The following is a 26339-nucleotide window of genomic DNA, read 5'->3' as shown; positions in this document are numbered from 1 at the left end:
CCTGCCTTCTCTGTTTTTCCACTTTTCCAGATATACTCTGAACTCGGCACTGAGGCCTGTTGTACAGAGTTCCTTTTTCTTTTCAGCCTGTTCAGTGCCTCCTCTTTTGACTGGATGCGCTGCTTATCCTGCTGGGGTTGTGGTCTCAAGACCTGTTTGAGCCTCTACTTTGCCAGCTGCAAAAACCAGAGGGAACCAAAAAAAGCAAATAGGTCTTCGCTTTCCAAACATGGTGGGACTTGGGTGATTTAGGTAGCGGGAGCGTTCCTGGGTCTGAGCACATCTGTGCATTGTGCTCAGCTTTCTTGAGGAAAGTGGCAGGTGGGCTCACAGCCCCTGTCCCTGTGCTCTGCAGGAGAGGTCCACATGCCATCCGGGAAGACAGCCACACCCGAGATTGTGGACAACAAGGACGGCACAGTCACTGTCAGATATGCACCGACTGAGGTGGGGCTGCATGAGATGCACATCAAGTACATGGGCAGCCACATCCCTGGTGAGTGGGGCTCAGCAGCTTGGCTGGCAGGGCCAGCAGGACTGCACCGCCAGGGGCCTGGCTGCTGGCAGTCCGGCAGTGGTCCAGGCAGCCGCTGTGTGGGGGACACTCTCGGGGCAGGCTTGGGCATGCAGTGTCAGTGTCGGCAGCCCTGTGAGACCAGACAGCCAGGGGACTCCAGCCCATCAGCGTCAGCGAGTTTCCCGAAGATTATGCAGCTCAGCGCCCTGGGTCATGGTGCAGGGCCTCGGGGCTGCAGTTGTTTGTCTTTGTTACTGTGTGGAGTGTGGCCAAAGGTCGAGTGGGGTGGGGGTGGGGGTGAGGGACTTTCCACCCTGGCCTGGGGAACCCTGTGTGCTTCGGGGCTTGGGGCAGGGTCAGAGCAGGAGTAGAAGTAGAGAGAAGAGGAGGCCAGGCCTTTGAAAGGAAACCAGGCTCAAGTCTCAGGGCCATCAGCCGGCGCACTGGTGGTGTACTGCTGTTCGTTGTTCCTGTTTTGTAATCATTTAAATATTTTCTATTTAATGTTTTGAGTAGGTAACACACGGTTTGAAAACAAAAGTGAAGTTGAAAAAGATTTCCTTCCCACCTATATCCTATAACTGTTCTCTCCTTGAAACTTACTGTTGGTTATTTTTCATGTTCAATTTGAGAGTAGTTGTAGCTTGTCACAGCTGACATCTCCTCCTTACCAAGGTGGGGTTTGGTTCCCAGAGCAGGGATGCGAGGGAGGCACAGGTGCAGGCAGCTGTGACTCTGAGAGATTGTGCCCATTGTCCACCCTGGGGCTGCTCCATCCACATGCCCACCAGTGACAGAGGGGCACCAGCCTTTTCACAGCCAGAGAGTGAGCTGTCAGATGTTTGGATTGTTGCCAGTGGAACTGTTGACAAAAACAGTCCTTGGTGTTGCTTTATTTGCATTTCTCTTGTGAATGAGATTGAGCAACTCTCCATGTGTTTAAGTGCCATTCATATTTCTATTTCTGTGAACTGAATGCTCCTATCCTTGGTCAGTTTTTCTGTTTTTCTGCTTTTGTTACATCAGTTTCTAAGAACGATTTAAATGTTAAGAGCCATTAGCCCCTTGTGAAAGGATTGCAGATGTTTCTCTGAGTTTGACATTTGCTTTCCTTTGTGTTGGTGTGTGTGCATAATATTTATTTTCAAGCAAAAATGTATGCTCTGCTTATATTTAAATATTCTAAAGATGTTGGTATAGAGAATAAAAAATGTCTTTCTTCCATTGCCCTTCCACTGCTGGCGTGTATCGGCATATTTCACATATTTCTCTGTGCATCTACAAACATGCATGTGGTTGTGTTTTGTTTTTAAAGGAATGACATAATAGTGTAAATATTATGTAGCAACTTGCTTTTTCCTATCACTGGAACACATTATGGGTGATGCCTTGAGTTGGTACACAAAGAACTCCCTCACTCTCTTTAACGGCCCATGAGCAGACAAGCCCCCTATTGTTGGACACTGGGGTCTTCTGATAGGCATGCGACCCCTATGGGAATGAAAATGCTTGCATACGGCTGGGTGGGCCGTGGCCAGGGAAGACCTCTGTGGGACCAGTCCTAAGGGGTGAACTCCTTAGACCACAAGGCCTTACGTTTGCAATGGCACAGGCTAAAGAAAGAGCCTTGTGAAAAAAAACCCAGATTTTTCCAGTACCTTCCCTCTAGTGGTGGATCATTTATCTGCATGGCACAGATGTCTCTTCCTTAGTTGTCAAGTTGAGCTGGATTCCTCCTGCTTTAGGCCCCCTGTCCAGTCTGGAGCGGCCTCAGGGACTGCTTTTCTCACATGATGATTCAAGGAATAACATTATGTAGAGCCGCTCCATGTTCTAGGCTGGGGAAGGGGGAGGCACATCGGCTTCTCCTTTTGTCACCTGCTTCTGCTCAGGAGGTGCCAGACCTGCCTGCCAATAGGTCAGTGTTAAGATACCCATCACCCAAGGTACTCATTCACCCCTTAATGAGCCCCAATTTTGTCTGTCCTTGGCCAACCCAGAGAGCCCTCTCCAGTTCTACGTGAACTACCCCAACAGTGGGAGCGTTTCTGCGTATGGTCCAGGCCTGGTGTACGGAGTGGCCAACAAAACCGCCACCTTCACCATTGTCACTGAGGATGCAGGAGAAGGTACTGTACGGTTTACGTAGTCACACGCTGGGGCTTTCTATTGAGAGAGAAGAGTGGGCACAGTTCCAGGGCAGCTTTTCAAAATGAAATTATCCCTGAGTCACGGGGCACACCTGCAGTCCTGGCAGTTGGGAAGCTGAGGAGGGAGGATCTCTTGAGCCCAGAGTGTGAGACCATCCTGGGCAACACAGTGAGGCCCATCTCAAATTAGAAAAAAAAAAAGCAGCAGAAGAAAAAAATGTTATTGGGTGGTAGTGTTTGCTTATTTTTTCCTCACATAAATCTCTCTTCTGTAGAACTGCTCTTTCTCTTAGCCAAAACAGAAATTTTTGAAATCTTATATTCTGATGAAATCAGATCTGTGGTATGAGATTTTTAATGTAACTCACCTGGACTTTAAGTGTGTTTTGGCTGAGGATGTTTCGGTTTTCTCTTTTGCCACATGTCCACAGACCTCCCCCGAATCACTTAGCGGCTCATTCCTGTTAAAGTGCTCTGCCCAAGTCCACGGTGCTCATGGAGAGCCCTAAACCCGGGGAGCTAATGGGATTTCTGTGAATGCGCCCAGCCTGACTGGCGGGGACCCTCTGTGTCTGGCCCTGTCATTAGGTGTGATTTCCCTGTAGGGCTCCATCTCACCCTTGTTCCATACCTCCTGAAGAGTTAGGGCTACTTGAGGGAGCGATTCAGGTGGTGGGGTGTCCTCCCAAGGGACTTTTTGCTTTGTAGCCCACTTTGTCCTGCCATAGACCCCTGGTCGAGACTCACCGGGAGTGTGTTCTCTTGTCCCTAGCATCAGGGCTGCCCTCATGACTGGATCTTAACCCTTCCCTCCCTAACTGCTCTCCCTCGCTGCCCTCTCAGGTGGCCTCGACTTGGCCATCGAGGGACCCTCAAAGGCAGAAATCAGCTGCATTGACAACAAAGACGGGACGTGCACCGTGACCTACCTGCCCACCTTGCCAGGAGACTACAGCATTCTGGTCAAGTACAATGACAAGCACATCCCTGGCAGCCCCTTCACAGCCAAGATCACAGGTGGGGTTGCCTGGCTGGCTGGCAGCTTCCTCACAAGGGGCAGAGCTGCCCCGACAGCCACTCCTTGCATCAGACCTTGGGTGGCAGGCTGTGAGTCAGTGTTTTTAGTTCAGGTTTTTAGAGGGACTCTTTGCAGGTACGAGTCCACCTCCTCCCTTACATGATAACCTGGGGGAAGACAAGGGTGACCATTTAGAAGGTATTTATTTTGTGCCAGTGTCACTTCCGCATGCAAAAGGCAAGCACTCAGAGGCGTTCAGATAGTTCTTACAGCATGAGTACCTGAGGAGCCTGTCAGCAGTGCTACTGCACAGGCTTTCTACTGCTCATTGTACAGAGAAAAATGTGGCTGGGAGAGGTATGGAGCAGCTTAGCCAAGTTCACAAATGGGCATTCGAGGGTACAGAGTCAGGCATCCCATCCCAAGGCTCGTGCTCCTAACCTCTGTGCTGTCTGCTGGGTTTGGATCCTGCTCTCAGTGGGTTATAAGGAAGAGGTACAAGGCGAGGTTCTTGTCCGGAGGTACTTAGACCTGTCTGAAGCAGCCAGCAACAGCAAGGACTGTGCCTGGTGCTTCCCTAAGAAATGCCCAATGGCACGGTGGGAGGCGCTTCTTCCCAACAAAGATTCCTTTAAGAAGTAGCCCATGAGATTCCATGTCTCAGTTCCTGCCACCTCCTAGTTTTCCTCGAGCCAAGCGTAAGTCCCAGTCACCCTTTCGAGGTCAGAGGTCTACCCACTGTCGGAGGCGTGTTTTGTCACTCACCTGCGGGTGATTGGTTCTTGCCCATCCGTCTGTAAATGGCATGTGGAGTGAGGGCTCAGGGGAGCCAGGCTGACCGTGGTAACAGAACCACATTGGGGGTGGTTTTCCAGATGACAGCAGGCGGTGCTCCCAGGTGAAGTTGGGCTCGGCCGCTGACTTCCTGCTGGATATCAGTGAGACTGACCTCAGCACCCTGACGGCCAGCATTAAGGCCCCATCCGGCCGGGACGAGCCCTGTCTCCTGAAGAGGCTGCCCAACAACCACGTCGGTGAGCTCAGCTGCGTTTTGCCTGGGGTCTGAACATCGTGGGTGGGAGACAGGTTCCTGAGGTCCTTTCCTAGGAAAGCGCACTGGGTGAGGGCGGTGTTGTGGTGAAGCCACTGTGTCTCACACATGATAGAAGTCCAGGTACGTTTCCACATTCCGACCCTGACAGCCTTGGTCACTGGCTTGTCAGAAAGTCAGGAGGCCAGTTTGAGAGTGTGCCATTCCCCTCCCCTACCTCCCCTCCTCCGTCTCCCTCCCTCTCCCCTTACAAAGCCCAATCCGTGTTTCTGGCCAGGCATCTCCTTCATCCCCCGGGAGGTGGGTGAACACCTTGTCAGCATTAAGAAGAACGGCAACCACGTGGCCAACAGCCCTGTGTCCATCATGGTGGTCCAGTCTGAGATCGGGGATGCGCGCCGAGCCAAAGTCTATGGCCGAGGCCTGTCAGAAGGCCGAACTTTTGAGATGTCTGACTTCATCGTGGACACAAGGGATGCAGGTCTGTGGAGAGGTTCCAGTGGAAATGCCCAGAGTTTAGGGAAACTGGCATCTCTTTGCTCAACTCCCTCTTCTCTCTGCGGATCCTTAGAGGGGTGGGTCCTTCTACCTGCATGATCATTTCAACCTGTGCCCTGAGGCACAGGTTGGTATTTGTTTTATAGATGAAGAAAGTGAGGTTTACAGGGATTGTAGCCCCATCTGCTCCTGGAATTTGAACCCAGGATTCTGGACAAAGCCCCAGCTCCAGGACAGATGCCTGTTGGTTCTTGTGTTGTCAGACCTTTAGATATGTTGGCCTAGTTGTGGCAACGGGGAGCTGTTTCAAAATTCACATTCTTAGGGCCATGGCTGGAGTAACCCTTGAGGCGGCCCGTGCTGCTCTTAGAGGCCTTGGTTGCCCAGCACCTGTGCTCCATGGGATGTCGGTAGATTCTCCTGAGGAGAGAGTTCTTTTGGTCAAAGCCATGTTCACAAGGTATAGAACTTCTCAGAGCCTTTAAACTTCTCTGCCTAAGGCTCCCCAGACAGGCTGCTATTCCTTTCATTTTTCTGCATCCGTCAAGAACCCCTTCCTGGGAGTTGCTGTCCCATCAGTCCCGGGTACTGTGTTGCAGGTTACGGTGGCATATCCTTGGCAGTGGAAGGCCCCAGTAAGGTGGACATCCAGACGGAGGACCTGGAGGATGGCACCTGCAAGGTCTCCTACTTCCCCACCGTGCCTGGGGTTTACATCGTCTCCACCAAATTTGCTGACGAGCACGTGCCTGGTATGTGCTCCTCTCTCCCTCCCTCTCTGATGCTTGGGTTTTCCATAAACGCTCTAGCTTGGCCTGTGAGCTGCTTACAGGCACCTTCTTGGTCTTGCAGGGAGTCCATTTACTGTGAAGATCAGCGGTGAAGGAAGAGTCAAGGAGAGCATTACTCGGACGAGCCGAGCCCCATCTGTAGCGACTGTTGGGAGCATCTGTGACCTGAACCTAAAAATTCCAGGTGAGCACGGGGAGCCGAGGGGCACAGGGCAGGGGCAGCTTGGGGAACCGGCTCCAGCCGTGACACAGAACGTGCTGTCCATGTTGGCTCTGGTGCCCTTTTCATTTCATTTTATGATTTTCTTTTTTTTTTTTGGTACCAGGGATCGAACTCGGGTCCTTGCACTTGTGCAGCAGGCGGTGAAACCACTGAGCTAAATCCGCGGCCCTTATGATTTTCTTTTATGCTTATTTTCACAGAGGCCCATTTAAGGAAAATAAATCCATTTATTGTGAACCTTTTTCTTCTTCCAAATGCAAATTGCTTTGTTGTGTAGCATAGGGAAGCATAGCTATGCTTTTAGATTTACCATATGTCAAGTAGAATCATGTTGGTGAGAAGCCTGGCCCCGTTGATACCAGCATCTGGGGGCATTAGGAGATGGCAGCCTGCTAGTATTTTCACTCATCTCTTTCATGCCTCAAATTAGGTCAAGGATGGTGCTGCAAAACTGGGTAGGCCACACTGAGCCCTTTGACAGCGAACTGTTCCTGAGCAGTCCACGGGCCACATAATCCAAATGAAATGTGGCCCGGTTCTTTCTATTGAGAATTTTCTATGTTACTGAGATTTTTGCGGCTCCTCTGCCCACAAGCTGGCATTTGCCATGGGGTTGCACAAACTGTGCAGAGAAAGATAAACCATCTCTAGTGAAGCTCGAGAGATCTCCCAGGGAGGGGTCAGCTTTCCTACGGGGCCCCTCCTGTCTTTGCTAGTGTGCTGGGCACCTGTCTAATTACCTTCTCAGCTTTCCCAGGTGTAGTTGGTCAGCAGTTCTTAACATGTAGGCATATCATATGTGAATGGGTCATGGGTAAACGTGGTAAGAGCCTCATTACCGTAGGGTTGGAACCAGATCCCCCCCACCCCCACCCCTCATACTGGGGACTGAACTCAGGATCTTGCACTTGCAAGGCAGGCGTGGCGCCACTGATCTAAATCCCCAGCCCTGAGACAAGATGACTTTGAAGGAACTGTACTGACTGTGAGCACAAAAAGTCCCTATGCCCAAAGTGGAGGGAAGAAGGAAGGGATTGTTGGTCGTGCGTTTCAGAGGCAGCCATGCTCGGGCTAACCGCCCTCCAGAAACGTACTGGTGCCTCTTTCTCCACATTGCCCAAAGCCTGGGCACTCACTGCCTTCCTTTCCCACTTTGGCCAGTCTGATGGAGAAAACTTGGTATCCAGTTTTCATTTCTCACATTACTAGTGACATGGTCTGTTTTCATTTGCTCTACATTTCTCCTTTTGCAAGCTCTCTGTTCTGTTCTCCTTGCTTACTTGTTTCTTGCAGAGTGTTTGTTTCTAGCAAGTGTCTCTGTGTCGTGTGGGCACCTCCTGTCCTTTTTCTCTTCTGGCTCTTGTTCTTTTCAGTTGCTTGGTAGCTGATGACTGGAGGAGACGCTTCCCCCTCGTTACCCACATGATCTCCCCTGTTTGAAGGTGGGGGTGGCTCACCAGCTTCTAGGTGTCTGGGGGACCCGGGCAATGTCTTGTGCCTTGTCAGTTTGGACAGCCCTAACAGTCATGGCAGTAACAGGCATTGATTTGTTTCTCCCTGTGTGGAGGCTGGAAGGCCAAGTCAGGGCCTAGCAGGGTCAGGTGTTAGTGAACCTCTTCCAGGTTGTAGACAGCCAGCTTCTCCCGGGACCCTCACAGGGTGGGGAGCAGAGAGGAACATGCTCTTTCCAGACTGCTGAGGGCAGAATCCCTTCCCCGGGCTTCACTTTGATGCCATCGTCTGATCCTGATCACCTCCCAAAGGCCCCACCTCTGATCTGTCACACTGGGGGAATAATGGCCAACATGAGTTTCAGAGGGGCACATCCAGTCTGTACCACCTCCCTTCCTTTCTCTGTCCTCAGGGCTCAGAGTCTGAACTGCTCAACACAGATCCTGCAGGGCTGAGGGTGAGGTTTCTTATGGGCTGTAGGTGATGGCAGAGCCCGGTGCCCCGCCTGCTGCCCACCTGGCTCCTCTGCATCAGTGTAAGCACACCTGGTCTGCACCTGATACTGTTGACCCAAGGCATCACTTTCCTGATAGTGTGGCCTCTGGTTTGTTGAAAAGCTTTGCTCATGCGTGGACCCCCTCTGCCGTTGGGAGTGACACACATTCACCTGTCTCTAGATCCTTCTTGTTTTGTTACCTAAAAGAAACGCCAAAGTTTCTTGACGATATGGGACGAGGTTCTTATGTTTTCTGCTCTTTACCTACTTATGGGAAGAGCACATCTCAGCATGAGAGCCGCATCAGCTTTGTCCCGGGAACATCTAAGCTGCTGTGGGTTTTATTTACCTGCTGTCACAGTCAGCTGAGGCCATGGTTTCAGGATGCCATGGGGAATAAACTCCAGCCAGGCAGGTTGTAAAAGTTCTCAGTGGGGCAAGAAGTGTCAGTGCCTCCAGAATGCTGTCTGCCCTGGGTGCCCTCCACGTCCTTGCCCCTCCCTGCTGGCCACGGGAGGATAGACCTCCAACCCGAAAGGGAGGAGCCTAAGCACCCCATGCCCACCAGGCTGCACCTGCATCCTCTGCTGCTTCCACTGTTGTCCCAGCCTTGCCTTGGCCCTTACCCTAACCCTCCTCTTTCTACCACCTCCCACTGCCTTTCAGAAATTAACACCAGTGACATGTCAGCCCATGTCACCAGCCCCTCGGGCCGTGTGACCGAGGCAGAGATCGTGGCCATGGGGAAGAACTCGCACTGTGTCCGGTTTGTGCCCCAGGAGATGGGCGTTCACACGGTCAGCGTCAAGTACCGCGGGCAGCATGTAACTGGCAGCCCCTTCCAGTTCACTGTGGGGCCACTCGGCGAAGGGGGCGCCCACAAAGTCCGGGCAGGAGGCCCTGGCCTGGAGAGAGGAGAAGCTGGAGTCCCAGGTGAGTGTTCCAGGCAGGTTGTCACTGCAGGGGAGAGAGGTGGAGCCTGCAGTGTGGGCTCCTGTATCCTCGCTCCGTAAAGAAGACCTCTGCTGGGTGGTGGTGGGACATCCTTACTCGGGCTTTTGTGGCTCGGTGGGCTTGGATCACTGCTGTACCCAAAGCGAAACAGGCTTGTGGAGCTTCTTAGGGGCTGGAACTTAGAGTGCGTCAGCGTCTCTAAGAGGGGAACAGAGGGCTGACTGTTCCCTGAGTATCTTAATAGCTGGTGTTCCGTGGAGCACACTACAGTGCTGCAGAATCAACTGCAAGGGACCCTTCTCATGCTGGCTGCTGTGGGAAGGTCTGTGGGGAAAAACTTGGATGTTCTCAACCTTTCCTGGCTTGGACTCAATGTATTGAAAAGGTGCAAAATTTCCCATGAACTTTGGAATCATGGGCAAGTGCTTAGGAAATGGCAGCGATGGCTTGGTCACTAACTGGGTGTTTCTTTGCTCTCAGCCGAGTTCAGCATCTGGACCCGGGAAGCGGGCGCTGGGGGCCTCTCCATTGCTGTTGAGGGCCCCAGTAAGGCCGAGATTATATTCGATGACCATAAAAATGGGTCATGCGGTGTGTCTTATATTGCCCAAGAGCCTGGTATGTACTCAAGGATCAACTGAAGATACTCTCCTTGTTCAGAGATGGTTAGGTTGACAGGAACAGAAACCCATCGAACTAGCTCGATCAACACAGCGAAGCCTCAGAGGGACGGAAATTCTTATTCCTTTTAGCACTTTTCTTTCTCTGTTGGCCTCTCTGCTTCTTGCTTTCTTTTAACTGCTTCATTAACTGACTAGCGTGCTCTGCCCACCCCTGTGCCTGTGCTCACTAGATGGAGCAGGGGTTCTTCATCTTTTGTGTGCCCTTTTGGCATCTGGTAAAGCTTATGGGGACCGTTCTCAAGATGATGTTTTGAAATACACAAAATAGATCAGATTATAGAGGAAATCAATTCTATTAACATGGATTTATTAAAATTACATTAAAATATAGTTAGCTGTAGTTATCAAATACACATCATAGCCATGGGTGCATGTCTTCATTAACATATCAGATCATAAGATACCGTGAAGGGGTATTAATGACCTGAATTTCAAAGTAGAGCTGGGTATAAATGGTTATGTCAAGACACCTGTAAAATTTAAAATGCTGTAAAAATAACCTGTGATTTTTTTTTTTTATGGCTGACAAAAGTCACAGGTCTCTCCCTGTGCTGGGATGTCTTGTGGACTTTTCTAAAAAGAAAATGCTAAATTTCAGTTAGAAGTTAGAGAAGATAAAGTTGCGGTGTTTTTCTTATTTATTTATTTATTTATTTTGGTACTGGGGATTGAACTCGGGACCTTGCGCTTGCAAGGCAGGCCGCAGAACCGCTGAGCTAAATCCCCGGCCCGTGGTGTTTTTCTTGTTCCCTGTCAAGTCCATGGATCTCCTGGATTCTATTCATAAGCCCTTTGGGAACTCTGTAGACCCAGGTTAAGAATCACTGACTGTGGCCGGCTAAGAAAACCCCACTAGGGCCGGGGATTTAGCTCAGTGGTTCCGGTGCCTGCCTCAAAAAAAGCGGAAGGTCCCGAGTTCGATCCCAGGTACCGGAAAAAAAAAAAAAAAGAAAAAGAAAACCCCACTGGCTCTTCCGGCCAGTCACCTGGGCCCGTTGAGCCAGGCTGTCTTCTCTCTGAAGACATTTTAGCCCTAGCTAAGAAACAAGGCCACTCTGGAAGGACTTTTCCAGAATAAATGATGGAGCTTCTCTCCCAACAGGTAACTACGAGGTGTCCATCAAATTCAACGATGAGCACATCCCTGAGAGCCCCTACCTGGTGCCCATCATTGCACCCTCCGACGATGCCCGCCGCCTCACTGTTATGAGCCTTCAGGTGAGACACAAGGAAGCATCCATCTCCTTGGCCACAGGCCGACCAGTGGGACCCCTGGGCTCCCGAGGCCACTTCAATCCCCCCTGGGTGCCAAGGCCCTGGGCACATTTTGCCACAGGTGTTGCCAGTCGTGGGCAAGCATCCCAGTGGCAAGGGCAGACAGACGCTCCTACCTCCCGCAACAGACATTGGGGCCAGCGAGAGCAGACCCAGTCAGCAGCACCCCTCACTTGTTTAGGCAGAGATCTGCTTTTAAATGTTTATTTACGAGAAACAAAGAAAGCCTGTTAGTAATTGGTTAAAGGATTAGGAGGGCTTTCAAAACAAAACAGCATGATACAAACAGACCACTGATGTTTAGCCAGCTGTTGTTGGTTTTTTTTCCCTCAAGATAGTCGATTTGGTTAAGATGATTTATTTAGAGTACATGCCCGAGGAATGAGGCTAAGAGCTTTATCCATGTTAGCTCAGTAAATCCTTGCAACAGCTTGGTTAGTAGTTTCTCTTGACCCCATTTTATTTTATTTTATTTGGTACCGGGGATCGAACTCTGGACCTTGCGCTTGGGAGGCAGGTGTCAGAACCACTGAGCCTAATCCCTAGCCCTCTTGACCCCATTTTAAAGATGGTACGGGAAGCTTATAGGAGCCAGGATATAGCTGGTATGAGGCGGCAGAGTAAGGGCTCTATGACTGCAGAGCTGGTACCATTACCGCAGATGTCTCCCTGCCATACTACAATCTTTGCACAGCCCAGTCTGTTGAGTACAAGGAGATGCAGCATTTCCTATTGCAAATGAGTAATTTAATTCAGGTTTGCCCTAGACTTCCAGCCAAAGAGCCACTGGGGATGCTTCTGCGTCTTTTGTGCGGGACACTGAAAAATAACACAGTGTCTGAATCCAGAGTAGCAGTTAAGCTGTGAAATAACTTTAATATGAAATATCAAAATATGATTTCTGGTGGTTCCGAAATAGCCTTCAGCTGGCCCCAATTCTTGAAAATATTAGAGTAGAACCTAATCTGAGAAACCAGATTGGTGATATCATTGGATTTAGTTCCATAAACTTGGTTTGCACTTGAGATTCTAAACTTACCCGGGAGAGTTGGGGGTACTTCTAGTTATTCCAGATGTTAGTCCTTCAGGTAGGGACCTAGTTCAGAACCCAAATCAGAGTCCCAGTCCGCACATTGAAGGGGCCTTGTCTGGAGAGTCCCAAGGGTGCCACCCGGTCACTGTGGTGTAGATGCTTTTCTTGTGTTTCATTTAAAGGCTTCTTAACAGAAATTCCTTTTGTGGCTGACTTAACTAAAACCTACGGGGGGAGATAAACCCAGCATTTGTCAAAGGCAAAGAGCCGCCTTCACGCATCTCGAAGATTCCTTTCGGATCTTCCGAGGTGTTTATCTCCCTCTTGAGGATTTAGCAGCAAGCAGATTCAGGTAAAGTAAATGATTCTATCCAAAGGGAGCTGGTTTGAAGCAAGCTTCTCCAGAAAACTTTTCTGTGGAGCCCACACATCATACTCTGGTTATAAATATTTCACAAGGCACGCAGCAAGCTACATAGCAAGCTTTTGAGTCAGCTGCTGTAGCAAGAGGGACCTGTGTGTCTGCATTGTCCCCTGTTCTCCCTGGGTCATTTGATGCTAAGGGACATGTGCATTATTTATCAGAGTCGGCAGTGTAGCAGCATCTGGTGCTGGTTAGGGAAGAGGCGTGGGCTGTTTTGCTTTGCTTTTGAGACTTTGATGAAAATTGGAGTTGGCTGGCACTTTGTTGAGGAGGGACTGGGATTCAGGTGACCTGGTGATGAAAGAGACCTAATTTTGTGTCATGTCCTCCCTCCCCAGGTGATAACCTCTAGACAGCACAGTTCAGTAAAACATTCTGCAATGATGAACAATAGGCTGTCCCACATCTTCACTGGGCAGTATGGTAGTCACTGGCCTCACGGGGTTATTGTGCACTTAACTTGTAGCCAGCATAACTGAGGAGCTGAATTTTTAATTTAATTTTCAGTACACACACACACATACACACACACACACAATTGAGAAACACAGCGTTTGGCCCTTGCTCACATGCGGTCATTGGACCAGCATCCTTGGCAGTACCTGGAAATTTACTGGAAACACAAAGTCCTAGACCCCCTGGGTCAGAATCTGCATTTGCCCAAGACCCCCAGATGTTTTGCTGGCACATGAAGTGTCCACTGCACTGCTTTCATGTTAGCCTGAGGACTGGCCTTCCAACCACATCCAACCCCGTACTGTTGACCTGGGAAGTTGCTGCTGTCTATGTTCCCAAGTATCTAAATTCTTTTGGCGGGGGGGGGGGTACCAGGGATCGAACTCAGGACCTTGCACTTGTGAGGCAGGGGTGGTGACACTGAGTTAAATCCCCACCCCAGCATCTAAATTCTTAATCCACTCCTCCAAGAAGGTATAGTTCCTAAGACAAAGCCTAGGGAACGAAAGTGACCCAAGGAAGAGCAAAAGCTACACTTCTTCTTTCTATTGCTTTTTGGGGAGAGAGGTAACTTTTTTTGGGGGGATACCGGAGATCGAACTCGGGACGTTACACTTGCGAGGAAGGTGGCAGAACCACTGAGCTGAATCCCCAGCCCGACAGGCAACTTCTGAAAGTGTTGTTTGTTTGTTTGTTGTGGTACGGGAGATCCAACTCGGGACCTTGCACTTGCCACGCAGGCACCACTGAGCTAAATCTCCAGCCCTGAAAGCATATTAATAGCTTAACAATAAGCTGACATATCAGAGCCTTTCTGTATGGGCCAGGCTCTGGGCTGAGAGTTTTACATGCAGAACTTTGTTCGATCCTCACAGCAGCTGTCTGCGATAGATTCAGTAACTGTGTCTATTTTATAGATGAAGAAACTGAGACTGAAAGAGGTAACAGCATTGCATTTATATTGCTAGGAAATGGCAGTAAACCAAGGTCCAGCTGACTCTTAGCTGCTGTATAGTACTGCCTACCTTGCACATGTGTAGCTTTTCACAATTTTTTAAAGTTCTCTCCATTCCCACACTTGGGATGCAAACAAGCATTAACGTAACTGTGTTTGTGTTAGTGTGTGATATTGTCTACAGCTAGGCTCCTCCTAAAATGAGGGTCCACAGGGCCAGGGATTTACCTCAGTGGTTCCGCTGCCTGCCTCACAAGCACAAGGACCTGAGTTCAATCCCCAGTAAAAAAAAAAAAAAAAATGGGGGGGGGGTCCTTATTTTTTTGGCTGGAAAGATACTGGGCTTTATGGGTTGTGCAGTGCTTGTCTGGCATGCTCAGACTACACTCCTGTTGCCTGTGTTGTCTCCAACCCCAGAAACTGTCCCTTCCAGCCTGAATCAAGATGATTTGGGGACAAGACCATGCAGATGTATGTCTATTTTCTTGTATTTTATGCTAGAAATGTGGGACACAATCCAGCAATTCTTCCGTTGTCAGATATTATGTGGAAAAATGTTCTAGGCCTATTGGCATCATAACTGTCACCCTGCATATGGATCAGGTCCGCGTGTGCCACTGAGCAGGAGTGCTAAGGGCCATAACCTGTCTAATATATTAAATTCTCAGGAATCGGGATTAAAAGTTAACCAGCCAGCATCCTTTGCTATAAGGTTAAACGGTGCAAAAGGCAAGATTGATGCAAAGGTACACAGTCCCTCAGGAGCCGTAGAGGAGTGCCACGTGTCTGAGCTGGAGCCAGGTAAGTGGGGGCAGAGTGGGGTCCCCACCCCCGGGGAGGCTCAGCAGTCGCCTCACAGCTCCGAGCCTTTGTGCTCTCTGCTGTTGCCAGGCATTGCTTATGAATTAGGATATGAACTTCTACCAGGGACTCAGAAACTCTTTACTTTACCATGTGGTGCATCCTCTCTTTTTCTTTCTTATATATACACACACGGGTGTGATCTTTTTTTTTTTTTTTTTTTTTTGGTACCGGGGATCGAACTTGGGTCCTTGAGCTTGCACAGCAGGCAGCAAAACTACTGAGCTAAATCCCTGACCCAATATAAGATGTGATCTTAATTTGTATCTTACTGGCAAATTGTAGGCGCTGCTCCAAAGCAGCATTGATCTTCTGCACATTAACAACCATCATGACATTCTGCATCATCCATATGCTCAAAGTTGCATTCTAGGTAGAATTTCATTATCTCTTTTTCTTTTTTAAAACAAATTCTTCATTTTTATTAGTTTTTCAGATTCCTTTTACATGATATTCATCACGATTGTTCCGACATGTTTTAACAAACTCTTACAGATTTTTGTTCTACTGTTGACCCCATGATGAGAGCAAGTTCATTGTGGTCTCACTTTACCCTGAGGGAAGGGCAGATTGGGTATCCTCTGTAAATTTAAAAAAGAGACTCTGGGTCTCTAGGCCTTGAGCTTCTAAGGTTTTCTCTCCTGCTGCATTGGTATGTAGAATTCTATGATTATTGGTCGAGTTTAAAGAGGTCATTTTGCCTGTTAACCTTAAGTGTCAGAGACTTGGCAGGAAGACGAGGCCAAGAAACACATGGTTCCTGTCCTCAGAGAGCTGCTCAGAGCTCATGCCACTGAGGCCCAAAGCCTGCAGCAACCGGGCTGTCACCTCCAGGAGAACTGGGGAGCAGAGGTGAAGATGTCAGAATGGAGAGAGAAGCCGTGCCTGCTCGGCAGGCTCAGGAGAGCTTCTCGGGAGAGGTGTCATGCAGTGCGACACTAGATGCACATCCTGTTTGATGTGGGGCATTTGCTGTGTGCTTGACTGTGTGCCCAGTGAGGGTTTAAATCTGGGTCCTGGGTTGTTTGTTCATGCATCTTTCTTCTGCTGGGCAGAAGGCGCAGTGGAGAGCCTCAGAAGGAACAAATGGGGGCCCAGGATGTAGCTCAGCAGCACAGTACCTACCTCAAAAGTGAAAGGTCCTGGCTAAGATCCCCGGTACCAAAAAATACATACATACATACGTACATAAGAAGGAAGAAATTGGGGAGGGCTGGTGGCAGTTCCCTGGTGATCTTGGTTAAAGTGTGGCTACATTATCAAGAATGTGTTAGGACGTCTGAAAGACAGAGTGCTGAGCTGATGTCCCAGAGTGGTCCATTTGAGAAAGCAGGGTTAATCCACAGTACTGGAAATGGAAAAGGGGAATTTGAAGCCAGAGAACTGTAGCACTTGGTGACCAGTTGGCCTAGGACAGAGGCGGGGCTGGGTGGGGGAGAATTGAGACCTGTAGCTGAGTGAATGCGTAGGAAGATGATAATGCAGTTAGCGGAATTCGGTCTTCCAGGTAGAGGGGGTGGGCAAGGCATGGTCAGGGCATTAAAGAGTTTACTATTTCTTTGGGGCTTTTGAAGTATCACCCAGATACCCATGTGTTGATGTTTATTGGCTCACTATGGTGTGGGAGTTTGGTGTCCATAGCCCTAGGCACTATTTGAAGCCCTAGAGGTGTCTAAGATCATCAGCTTACCAGTTGGGATGCTGTTACTTGCAAATTATAAATCCCCAACTCAAGCCAGCTCAAACAATAAAGGGGCCCAGTGAGTCACATAACAAGAAAGTGTAGGATCTAAAGTGGGCTTCGGTACTTATGGATTCCATCATTCATGCACAGTCTCCAAAGCCTTTACTCTTTCTTCTGTTACTTGGGCCTCATTCTGAAGCTGGCCTGCTTCTTGGTGGCAAGATGACTGCAGTAGCACTAGATCCTTCATCTTCACATCATACCCATCAAAAGACATTGCCTTCTTGGGACGCTTTCCCAGAAGTCTCAAGCAGTACCTTTTCTAGACGTATCCATCTCAGTGAACTGGGACATGTGCCAATTCCTGAGTCACTTCTTGTGGTTAAAGAAATGCAGTGTTTTAATTGATTTAGGCTTGGGTAAAGAAGGATTTTCCCTATCCAGGGAGGGACCACACCTGGGCACGGGTGCCAAATCTGCTGCTCTGAAGCACATTGGCTTAAGAGAGTAGGGTGGGTACCCAGGCCCAGTGGGGCCTGCAGGGAAGGTGGACCTGAAGAGTGTGGAGTGGACGGCTCTGTGCACTCATAGACGTTCACCTCTGTGGAGAGGGCTTGGCTGGAGCGTGGGGTGACAAACTGAAGGAGATGAGAGGTACAAGGAGCCAGGCAGGGGCTGAGACTGGAGAGGAGGAGAACCAGCACCCTGTATCCCGGGCTAGGGTGGCCACGTGGTACACTGGCTAAATGGCTTAGGTGCCTATTTCCGTGAACAGATTTCCCCATGTGACCCAAACACGCAGGGCAAAAACCTGTGGGACGTTTAGTAGCTCTGAGCTTGATTAAGGAGGACTAATTGCCTGTTGGAACCATTCTTTTCCCCTTCAAGTGGCCAAGTAGAAACACTGTCACCTAACGGAAGTGTACTGAGGTGGGGGCAGGAGGGTGAAGCAGAATTTGAGACTTGGTGCATTTCCCAGGAGACTGACTCACCAGGGACGCACAAGTTGCCCCGTGTGGTTTGAAATCCACCTTGTCGGGTGCCGGGCTCCCAGTGGAACCGGGTCTTTGAGTGATTAGGTTGGCCTGCAGCCCTCTGTCCTCACCCGGCTCCTGCGTGTTCACCGCCCCATCTCACCCTGTGCCTTTGCTCATTCTGCTAGATAAGTATGCCGTGCGTTTCATCCCCCACGAGAACGGCATCCACACCATCGACGTCAAGTTCAACGGGAGCCACGTGGTCGGAAGTCCCTTCAAAGTGCGCGTCGGCGAGCCCGGGCAAGCGGGGAATCCTGCCCTGGTGTCCGCCTATGGCGCGGGGCTCGAGGGTGGCACCACAGGTAACACGTCCCTGCGCTTCCTGTCATCCACTTAGCCAGCTGCCAAGCAAAGCCAAGGGAAACCTTGGAGCCCTTTGCAGCTCTCTGCAGGGAAACTGGAGTAGCACAAGCTGTGAAGCTCTGCTGTTCACGGTTGTCTGGGGAGACGTGGGTTGACCCTGGATAAATCCAGAGCGAGGGTGTGGTGGCCATGGTATCACACCTCATTGCTCTTTGCGGCCCAGGTGTCTTCCCCTGCCGAGTTCCCGACCCTAGTGACAATGCTAACGGCTGGGCACACAGCCCAGTTCGGAGCTTTCTTTGCCTGCACAGGGTTCACTCTGCACCTCGGGGCCTGCCGGGAACTTCCCCCCATGCATTCCTTTAGAGCTTCCCTGGGCTCCCAGAGACACACTGAAGCCACGTAAGACCCATCACAGCCCATCTCCTTTTATTCTGTGATCGAACAGAAGAGGAGGAGCACTGGAAATGCTCCAAGAGTTCTGAAGCTTTTTGGACCCATTACAGCTTACTTTCAGTCTTGTCCCAGCTGGGACACATCTGACTAAAAACACAGGCAGTGAGGAAGTAGATGAAATGAAACTCACTCCGCTGCCTTGCTCCGGCCTCTCCTGGTCAGTCCAGGAGTAAACACTGCCGGCAGGTCAGGGCGGCCTTCGCTCTAGACAGCTGGGTCAGTTAGCTGGCTACTGCTTTGGACAGGTGGGGACACACTTTTGCATTTGTTTTACAGAGGCAATCTTACTGTACAAATGGGCAGCTTGCCTTTGTTGCTTGACTTTTTTTTTTCTGTTTGGTTCTGGGAATTGAACCCAGGGCTTCACACATGCTAAGCAAACTACCACTGACCTTACACCCCCAGCTTTTTTTTATGTTTTATTTTGACACAGAGTCTCCCTAAGTTGCCCAGGCCAGCCTTGAACTTGCCATCTTCCTGACTCAGCCTCCCAAGTAGCTGGGATTAAAGGTGTGCACCCCCAGGCCCCGCTCTTCACTTAACGTCTTAAAGATGTGTCCAAACATTCAGCTCTGTCCTCCTCTTAATGGCTGCTTCTTAATGGAATGCCTCCTGTGAACTGAAAGCTGTTTGCATGGTCAGCTGGAGAGGGGCCTTGTTCAGTGTGTCACTGCTACACAGGATGCCGGGCTGGGGGTTCTGTCCTCTCGTGCGTCTCCACGGGGGTCATCCAGTGTGGACTCACGGGAAGCGGTGTGCACCTGGTGTTCCTTAGGATCTTCTCACGGAAGCACCTGTCCTGGTTGCGTCTGAGTCGCCTCCACCCCGTCCTCACCATGCTGTGAGTGGGACTGAGCAGCCTGTCCTCCCCACGAGCGAGCCCATGAGTGGCTCTGAAGACTGATGGTCCTGAGTGACCCAGGGCCCCCGCCTAGGAGAGGGGACTCTGGCCAAACAGTGGCCTCAGTGAAACCATGTCCAGAGGTGGCATCCGTGCTGCAGGCTCTCACTGCACTTCTGGCCAGCAGCTTGCCCTCTGTGAAGGACCTTGGGGATGACATTTGGCAGATGAGGGAAATGGGGTGCGGAGAGGTCCTGTCACTCCCTAGACTCAGCTGGGAGGATGCAGAGCCAGCAATTGGCCTCGGTCTGTAAGCTCAGGGCCTGCGCTCTTAACCCCTGAGCTCCACTATCCCCCTAAGTGGCCGCTTGCCTAGGGGTACCCATTACACCCTCAGCTGCTTTGTCCATTGTCTCAAACCAGGTTCCCCTGTCCTCCCCACTGCCCTGGTTTCCGGGCAGCAGTGCAGGCATTTGGACCTTGGCAAGCCACCGACCACTTTGGGCTTGGGTGTTTCCTCCTGGCCCTCGAGCACATGGCAGTGCTGGGTTCAGGCACTACGTGACCCTCCCGCTGGCTCAGCTGGCTGTGTCAGGCCCTCTCCTGCTTCCTCTTGGTGCATTGCACACTTTCTCTGGATCTCGGGTGTCACTGCAGACTGGCCCTGGGCACTGCTGGGATAGGCAGCTGGCCCTGCAGGAGGGGAGAGGACAGCGCATTTGTTTCCACGCCTGTGTAAATACCGCTCTTGTCAAGGGGAAGGCACCTTGACTTTCTAGCCGTCCCACTCCCAAGCCTTTTCCCAAAGAGCCCCCCAGAGATGAGCCGGCTGCGGTGAGTGGAATGAGAAGATACCTGCCGGGCTGTCAGTGGGCCCAGCACCCTGACCTTTGGCGCAGAGCAAACATCCCTGTGCTTTTGTGGGTCGCTTTGCTATCTCTTGGCTCAAGTTTGAAATGGTCCATTCTGCAGATTTAGGAGAGGAGAATGTGAAGAATTTGGGACAGAACTCTGCCCAGGGGCAAAGGTCGGGAGTCAGATCAGGGAGTTCCAGACTCTTCCAGTCAGCTGAGCAAATTTCCTGATGAAGTGGTCCAGGACCCGGATGTGCACCAGGGACCTTCTCTGCTCCCTCTACCCTCACTGGCCTTAGAGGTCAAGGAGCCCTGCAGTAAACATGTCCTGAACTCCAGAAGCGCAGCCAGACTTGAGGTGGGGGTGGGGAGACTGCCATGCCTGAGATGCTTTAGGGTATCAGATGCAGGTTTTAGCTGGGGGTGGGAGTGAGAGACTTTTTTTTTTTGCTGTACTGGGGATTGAGCTATATCCCCAGCTCTTTTAAAATTTAAAAAAACAGTAATTCTGAGGGGCTGGTAATTTAGCTCAGTAGTTCCGCTGCCTGCCTCAGAAGCACAAGGTCCTGAGTTCGATCCCCGGGACCAAAAAAATAATAATTCTCAGACAGGGTCTTGCTCTGTTGCCCAGATTGAGCTCAAACTTGGAATCCTCCTGCCTTAGCCTCCCAGAGTGCTGAGATTACAGATTTCCACCGCCATACCTGGCTGAGGGATTTCTGCATTTCTCTCTCCTGTTTTCTCTCAGACACACATCTTGGTTCCGGGTTACCTATGCAAATCCCAGTTCTGCTGGTACCAGCTGTGTGACTGTGGATGAGTTATTTAACCTCTCTGTGCTTCCACTGCGATCCATGTACCATGGGAATAATAAGGGAGCCCAGCTGAGCGACACATTCCCAGCATTATAGGAGGTGAAGGCCAGGCAGTGCTTGTCCTCTTTCCTAATTTCCCTCCTCCCCCTCACCTTTCCTGCCTTGGTGGGCTCGTACAGTCCCGGTGAGCTGACTTTTCTCAGGAAGAAGCCGCTTGTTTCGGAGGGTGAGGCTTTTCCCTATTGCTGCAGGCCTTGTCGACTCCACTTTAAAATGTCTGTCCTTGCCTGCCACTGCGGCTCCTGGGCACTCTGCCCCTTGTTGCTCACCCCCGCCCCCTACCTTGGCAGCTGCTGTGAGGGCTTCTCAGAGCACAGATTCGAAGCCAGGACAAGGGTGAGACAGTGGGGAGGCTTTGGGACAGCAGCCTCAGGAGCTTCCAGAAACAGCTGGGTTGTGTTTGGGGGTCACACAATAGCTGCTCCTTTCTTTTATTGATGACCGGAACAGTAATTCTTTCTCTGGCCCGGGAGCTATAATTAAAGTAGAATATTTCCTAGCCAGGGCCTGGCAGAAGCACAGCGCTGCATGGAGGTGTGGTGCAAAGGACACCCCCGTACGGCCACCGAGGGGTGCGCAGCTGCTCCTGGCACCCAGGCCACCCATTGCCCACCTCCCTGCCCTCTGTCTGGAAAGGGCCCTGAGGGAGCAGTGGGCTCAGGCAGGGGTGCCCCGTGCCCATCATTGGCACTCGCTGCTGGAGGCCTCCTTTCCTCACCAGGAAGGGGTCTGCAGGTGGCTGGGGGTAGCCAGGGCTTGGGCTCCTCCAGACATCAGGTGCCGCTGATGCATCTCAGGCAGCTCTACTGCCGCCCAGTGGCCTGGGCACCAGAGCCACACAGACTTGGTACTGATGCAGCTCCCCGGTTTCTAGTGATGTGCTGTGACTGGCCAATACCCAACTTCCTCTGCCTTAGGGCCATTTGTGAAACAGGAGCCCCTGTGAAGGATCCCATGCACACACAAGTAGAATGTTGCTTGGCCCAGGATCTGCTATTTCGTTCCCATCTTGTTGCTGGTATTCATGGCAACGTGGGTGGGCTGGCAGGTCACAGTGGCTGCCCTAGTCTTTAGCATGGTGTCTGGGGTGAGGAGTCTGAGGAGGAAGGGTGGGGATTCTGGGCCTCTGGCTTCTGCAGATCCAACTGGAGGAGGAAGGAAAGGTCAGAGGAGCCCACGGCGCCCCTTCTGCCCTGGAGCAGAGCCCGGCCCTGGCGGCTGAAGCAGGCTCACATCGACTCAGGTCTTTGACCTCAGCCACAGCTCATGGCCAGAGGAGATAACAGGCTATCCAGGCAGTTGGTGCTATTGGGTGAAACGTTAGCCATGCTCCTGCTTGGCCTGGGAAAGGGAGCTCCTGCCCCCAGGGCCTGAGGTCCCCCCTGTGTGAGGAGCTGAGAGCTAGGACCTGTAGGTTTCCTGCTACCAAGGTGCGTCTTCCATGAGTGCCTGGCCACTGCTTCATTTCCTTAGGAAAACTTACCAGGCCCCTGTCCCTCCAGACCCTCTACACACACTTCCTCTTCCTCTCTCCCAGGCATCCAGTCTGAATTCTTCATCAACACCACCCGGGCAGGCCCAGGGACGTTATCTGTCACCATTGAAGGCCCGTCCAAGGTTAAGATGGATTGCCAGGAAACTCCGGAAGGGTACAAAGTCATGTACACACCCATGGCTCCCGGAAACTACCTGATTGGTGTCAAATATGGTGGTCCCAACCACATCATGGGCAGTCCCTTCAAGGCCAAGGTGACAGGTAATGATCGACTCTTTGGGAGTTGTTCTCTACCTTGTGGAGCTCGTCTTGTCAGATTAACAGTCAGGGTGGCTATTTTAGACATGGTGAATCTACTTTGAGTCGACTGTAAAAAATAATGTGACACACCAGAGGCTGTTGTGTTTGAAACATGGAAAAATAAATCTGAAGGGTGAGAGAGCACGGGAGTTGAGAAAGCAAATTAGATGGTTTTCTGCTCTAAAGTTTACATATTTAGAATCTTGTGCATTGGTTTAATCAGTGCCTACAAACCCCCTCATTTCTAACCTTCACATTTGAAATAATCAGAAACTTATTAAATATATAAAAACATGGCTCAAATATATAAAAATGCACTACTTTCAAAACATCGAAAAGAATGTCAAACAATAAAAACAACTTCACAGCCCACCACCCAAAATGCACCATAAATGTCATGGTAAATCCCTTCCACATGCCGTCCTTTACTGTTATACAAGTAGTGTAGGTTCATTGCTAAGTAATTAGAAAGCTAAGATAGAAAAATCTACAGCGCACAGACTCAGTTTGGGGATTATATGTTCTCCCAAACTGTTACACAGAGTGCTCTATGCAAATGGGAAGATATGAGAGGTCGGCGTGTGTTTCTGCGGAAGGGATTTCTAGGCCATGTCAGCCAAGGCCCTAACGACCCCCTTTCTCAGAAATCCAGATCATAGTTGCATGGGTGGGACCCCGCAGGATTTAGAAGCCATCGTAGGTAGGAGTTGCAAATGTAGTGGCTTTTGCATCGAGGTGTTGGGGTGTGGGGCTCCCTTGTAGCTTTTGCATGGGGTACCTTCCTGTCTCCTGGCTGAGACAGCCCTTGGTTTGTCTGTTCACACCGCCCTCCTTTCCTACGTCCTAGGCCAGCGTCTGGTCACCCCAGGCTCAGCCAATGAGACCTCATCCATCCTGGTAGAGTCGGTGACCAGGTCTTCCACAGAGACCTGCTATAGTGCCATCCCCAAGTCATCCTCGGACGCCAGCAAGGTGACCTCCAAAGGGGCAGGACTCTCAAAGGCCTTTGTGGGCCAGAAGAGCTCCTTCCTGGTGGACTGCAGCAAAGCTGGTAGGCAGCGTGGGCCTGAGTGGGCAGAGAGGGGCCAGGCCAAGCATCTCGTGTCCTTTGGTCCCCTGTGCGGAGGCCTTCTGTGGTGTGCCCACACCACGTGGCCCAGCCATTTGCACGTAACCATGTTTCTTGCCCTGTTCTCCTGTAGTTGGTATTTTTTTAATGGTTTTCCTCTTGATTCTTTGCCATGACCTAAAGGTGGATAGGAAAGGTGATGGTGTCCGAATTACAGATGGGCAAAATGAGTCAGTTCCCTGGCCCCTTCTCTGCCTCAAGTTGCTCACAGTGGGACTTGAATGTGGGTTTTATTTACTTGGGTGTCAGTAGTCAGTTGCCTAGGGTCTGGCATCAGCACACACCTAGGCGGAAACCCAGCCCTGCCCCTTAATTTGTTCATTCATTATTTCTGGAAACGTGTTAGCCGGTGACCTTGAGGAAGTCAGAGTCTCCCTCTACAGGTCAGTTTCCTCTTTTCTCAAATGGGAACCATAGTAGGACCTTCCTTAAGGCAGATCATATTGTCTTCCCTGGTTTGCAGGCAGAGTTCCATGTCCAAGGTCACTGGGTAGGAGGTGGCAGGGCAGGGGATTCGAGCCCACACCAGCAAGCTCTGTGAGTCTCTGCTGACAGTCAGCACGCTGTCCTACCTGTCAAGGAGCTCCAGCATCCCAGGAGTCCCCAGTCTCTGTCCCTTCAACTCCCACATGCCTCCTCTTCCTCACCTGCCCACACACACCCAGAGTAACCTCTTCTGTCCCTAGGTTCCAACATGCTGCTGATCGGAGTCCATGGCCCCACCACCCCCTGTGAAGAGGTCTCCATGAAGCACGTGGGCAATCAGCAGTACAACGTCACATACGTCGTCAAGGAGAGGGGGGATTACGTTCTTGCTGTGAAGTGGGGGGAGGAGCACATCCCTGGCAGCCCCTTCCATGTCACAGTGCCTTAAATCAGTTTACGACCAACCCCAGGAGGAGTTCTTGCGATTGCTTTTGTTGCTTGTTTGTAATTCATTTTCTACAATGTCCCCCGGCATGTTGGTGGGTCCGAAGCCCATCTGAAAACATTGCCATTGAGGGACACATTGGGAAATCCAAAGAAGTGAACTCACCCGATGGGCTAAGAAGATCCAGAGTGCTCTATGTCCAGATCGGAACGCTTCCTGGCACCAGTCACGGCAGACAGCCCGAGAACATGGCAAGACTGATGTTTTTAAAAAATGAATCTGGCCAGGCCAAGCTACTGGTTCACTCGAGCATTTATGAAACAAGACTGGGGGGAGGGGGCAGGGAGAAAGAGATCTAGTTTAGGATGTTGTTTGACAAAGGAGATGGCTTAAAAGTAGCATTCCGGGCCCTCCGTGTTCTGTAAGAAAAGCTGTTAGGTAGCTGCCGCCACTTGGACACTGCTCCTTACTAGCGCCTCTGCTCTGGCCGTCTGGTGTTTCTCCCAGGGCACAACCTAAAGTGGCAGCAGTGACTTCCTAGCGCATCTCCCCTTCCGGTGATTATTTCCTTGCCACAACCCTAAGTGTGACCATCTTGGCAGCCACGTATCGGCTCTAGTTTCCCAAGCCCATAGCAGCCACTTGGTTGAGGAAGTTATTGCACAACCACGCAGTACCCCACTTGCTGCAGATCCCTCCTAAACAACACTAGGCCTTGTGTCTAACGTGCTCCTGCAGTTTGTCAGCCTGCAAGTCTTACCAAAACCTTCAAGTGACCTCAGATGGGTCCGTGCACTCGTGCTGTCATCAAGGAGGCCTGTTGCATAGCTCAGCCACTCCAGCGGCTCCGTGGGTCACTCTTTCTGGAAAACAGTCTGGGGGTCTTTGGAAAACAATAGGTGGGTGGGTGGGTGCAGTTCCAAAACCGGGGTGAGGGCATTTTGCGTGCTGCCTGCACACCTGAACTGGCTTTGGGAGCAATTTAGTACAATCAGGGGCGGGCAGACAGGCTTTTGGTTTGCTGCTTGGTCCTGAGGAGGTGGCCCTGTCGTCGGGTGTCTGACGGGTGAGGTGAGTGCGCCACACCAAGGTGTAGCAGCCAGGGCAGGTGTGGGTGGTAGAAAGCCCACCTGTCGGGAACTGGAGCAGCCTAAAGATAATGTGAAGGGACCACAGGCATCATAAACGGGCATGTGCAGGCCAAACTGGAATCAAATGCCGACTGTAAATTGTGTCTTATAACTTATTAAATAAAGTGTTTGCTCCATAAGGTTCCCCTGGCATTCCTGGGTGGTGTCTGTCCTGACCAGCTCTCCCTACCTCTGGCTGAAAAGACCCAACAAGCACCTTGCTTTGACCCTGTCTTTAGGGGAGCTCTGTCTTCTCCCGAGCAGCTGTGTGAGGTGAGGGGACTTACGGGTATGTGGGCTGTGACACGGACACCAACAGGACCCCTTAGGGAGCCCTAGCTATGAAGCCCACCCCGGCAAAGACTGTGGAGTTAAGTTTTTTTTAGTGCTGGGGATTGAACCCAGGGCCTGAAGCTTGCTAGCTAGGCAAGCACCCTGCTACTGATCCACACCCCCAGCCCCCAAGGCTGTGGCTTTTGAGGGAGAGCCTTTTTCCTGTGGGCACCAGGAAGAAGCCCTTATTTTCT

At 51.0% G+C, this 26339-nt stretch overlaps 1 protein-coding gene across 8 annotated transcripts in view; it reads left to right on the top strand.

Moving 5' to 3' along the window:
- Flnb (filamin B) overlaps positions 1 to 25956 on the top strand; it is a 143946-nt gene extending 117990 nt beyond the window's left edge. For 7 of the 8 annotated variants that reach the window (XM_004864237.3, XM_004864235.3, XM_004864234.3 and 4 more), the window contains 15 exons: positions 356 to 496; positions 2518 to 2646; positions 3511 to 3684; positions 4561 to 4719; positions 5014 to 5217; positions 5834 to 5986; positions 6087 to 6209; positions 8863 to 9129; positions 9631 to 9768; positions 10936 to 11051; positions 14645 to 14777; positions 17684 to 17860; positions 22425 to 22643; positions 23530 to 23733; positions 24498 to 25956. In XM_004864237.3, the coding sequence (XP_004864294.2) occupies positions 356 to 496; positions 2518 to 2646; positions 3511 to 3684; positions 4561 to 4719; positions 5014 to 5217; positions 5834 to 5986; positions 6087 to 6209; positions 8863 to 9129; positions 9631 to 9768; positions 10936 to 11051; positions 14645 to 14777; positions 17684 to 17860; positions 22425 to 22643; positions 23530 to 23733; positions 24498 to 24685 (2525 nt within the window). In that variant the 3' untranslated portion in view covers positions 24686 to 25956. The remainder of the gene's footprint in view (positions 1 to 355; positions 497 to 2517; positions 2647 to 3510; positions 3685 to 4560; positions 4720 to 5013; positions 5218 to 5833; positions 5987 to 6086; positions 6210 to 8862; positions 9130 to 9630; positions 9769 to 10935; positions 11052 to 14644; positions 14778 to 17683; positions 17861 to 22424; positions 22644 to 23529; positions 23734 to 24497) is intronic. The other variant, XM_087182274.1, reaches the window with a different exon arrangement.
- The last annotated feature ends 383 nt before the right edge of the window (positions 25957 to 26339 follow it).

Source organism: Heterocephalus glaber, unplaced genomic scaffold (genome assembly GCF_053883595.1).
Source record: "Heterocephalus glaber isolate CG9 unplaced genomic scaffold, H.glaber_assembly_v1.0 deba00001472, whole genome shotgun sequence".
NCBI lineage: Eukaryota > Metazoa > Chordata > Mammalia > Rodentia > Bathyergidae > Heterocephalus > Heterocephalus glaber.
The sequence above is the reverse complement of the archived record's forward strand: the minus strand, read 5'-3'. Positions and strand labels throughout refer to the sequence as shown.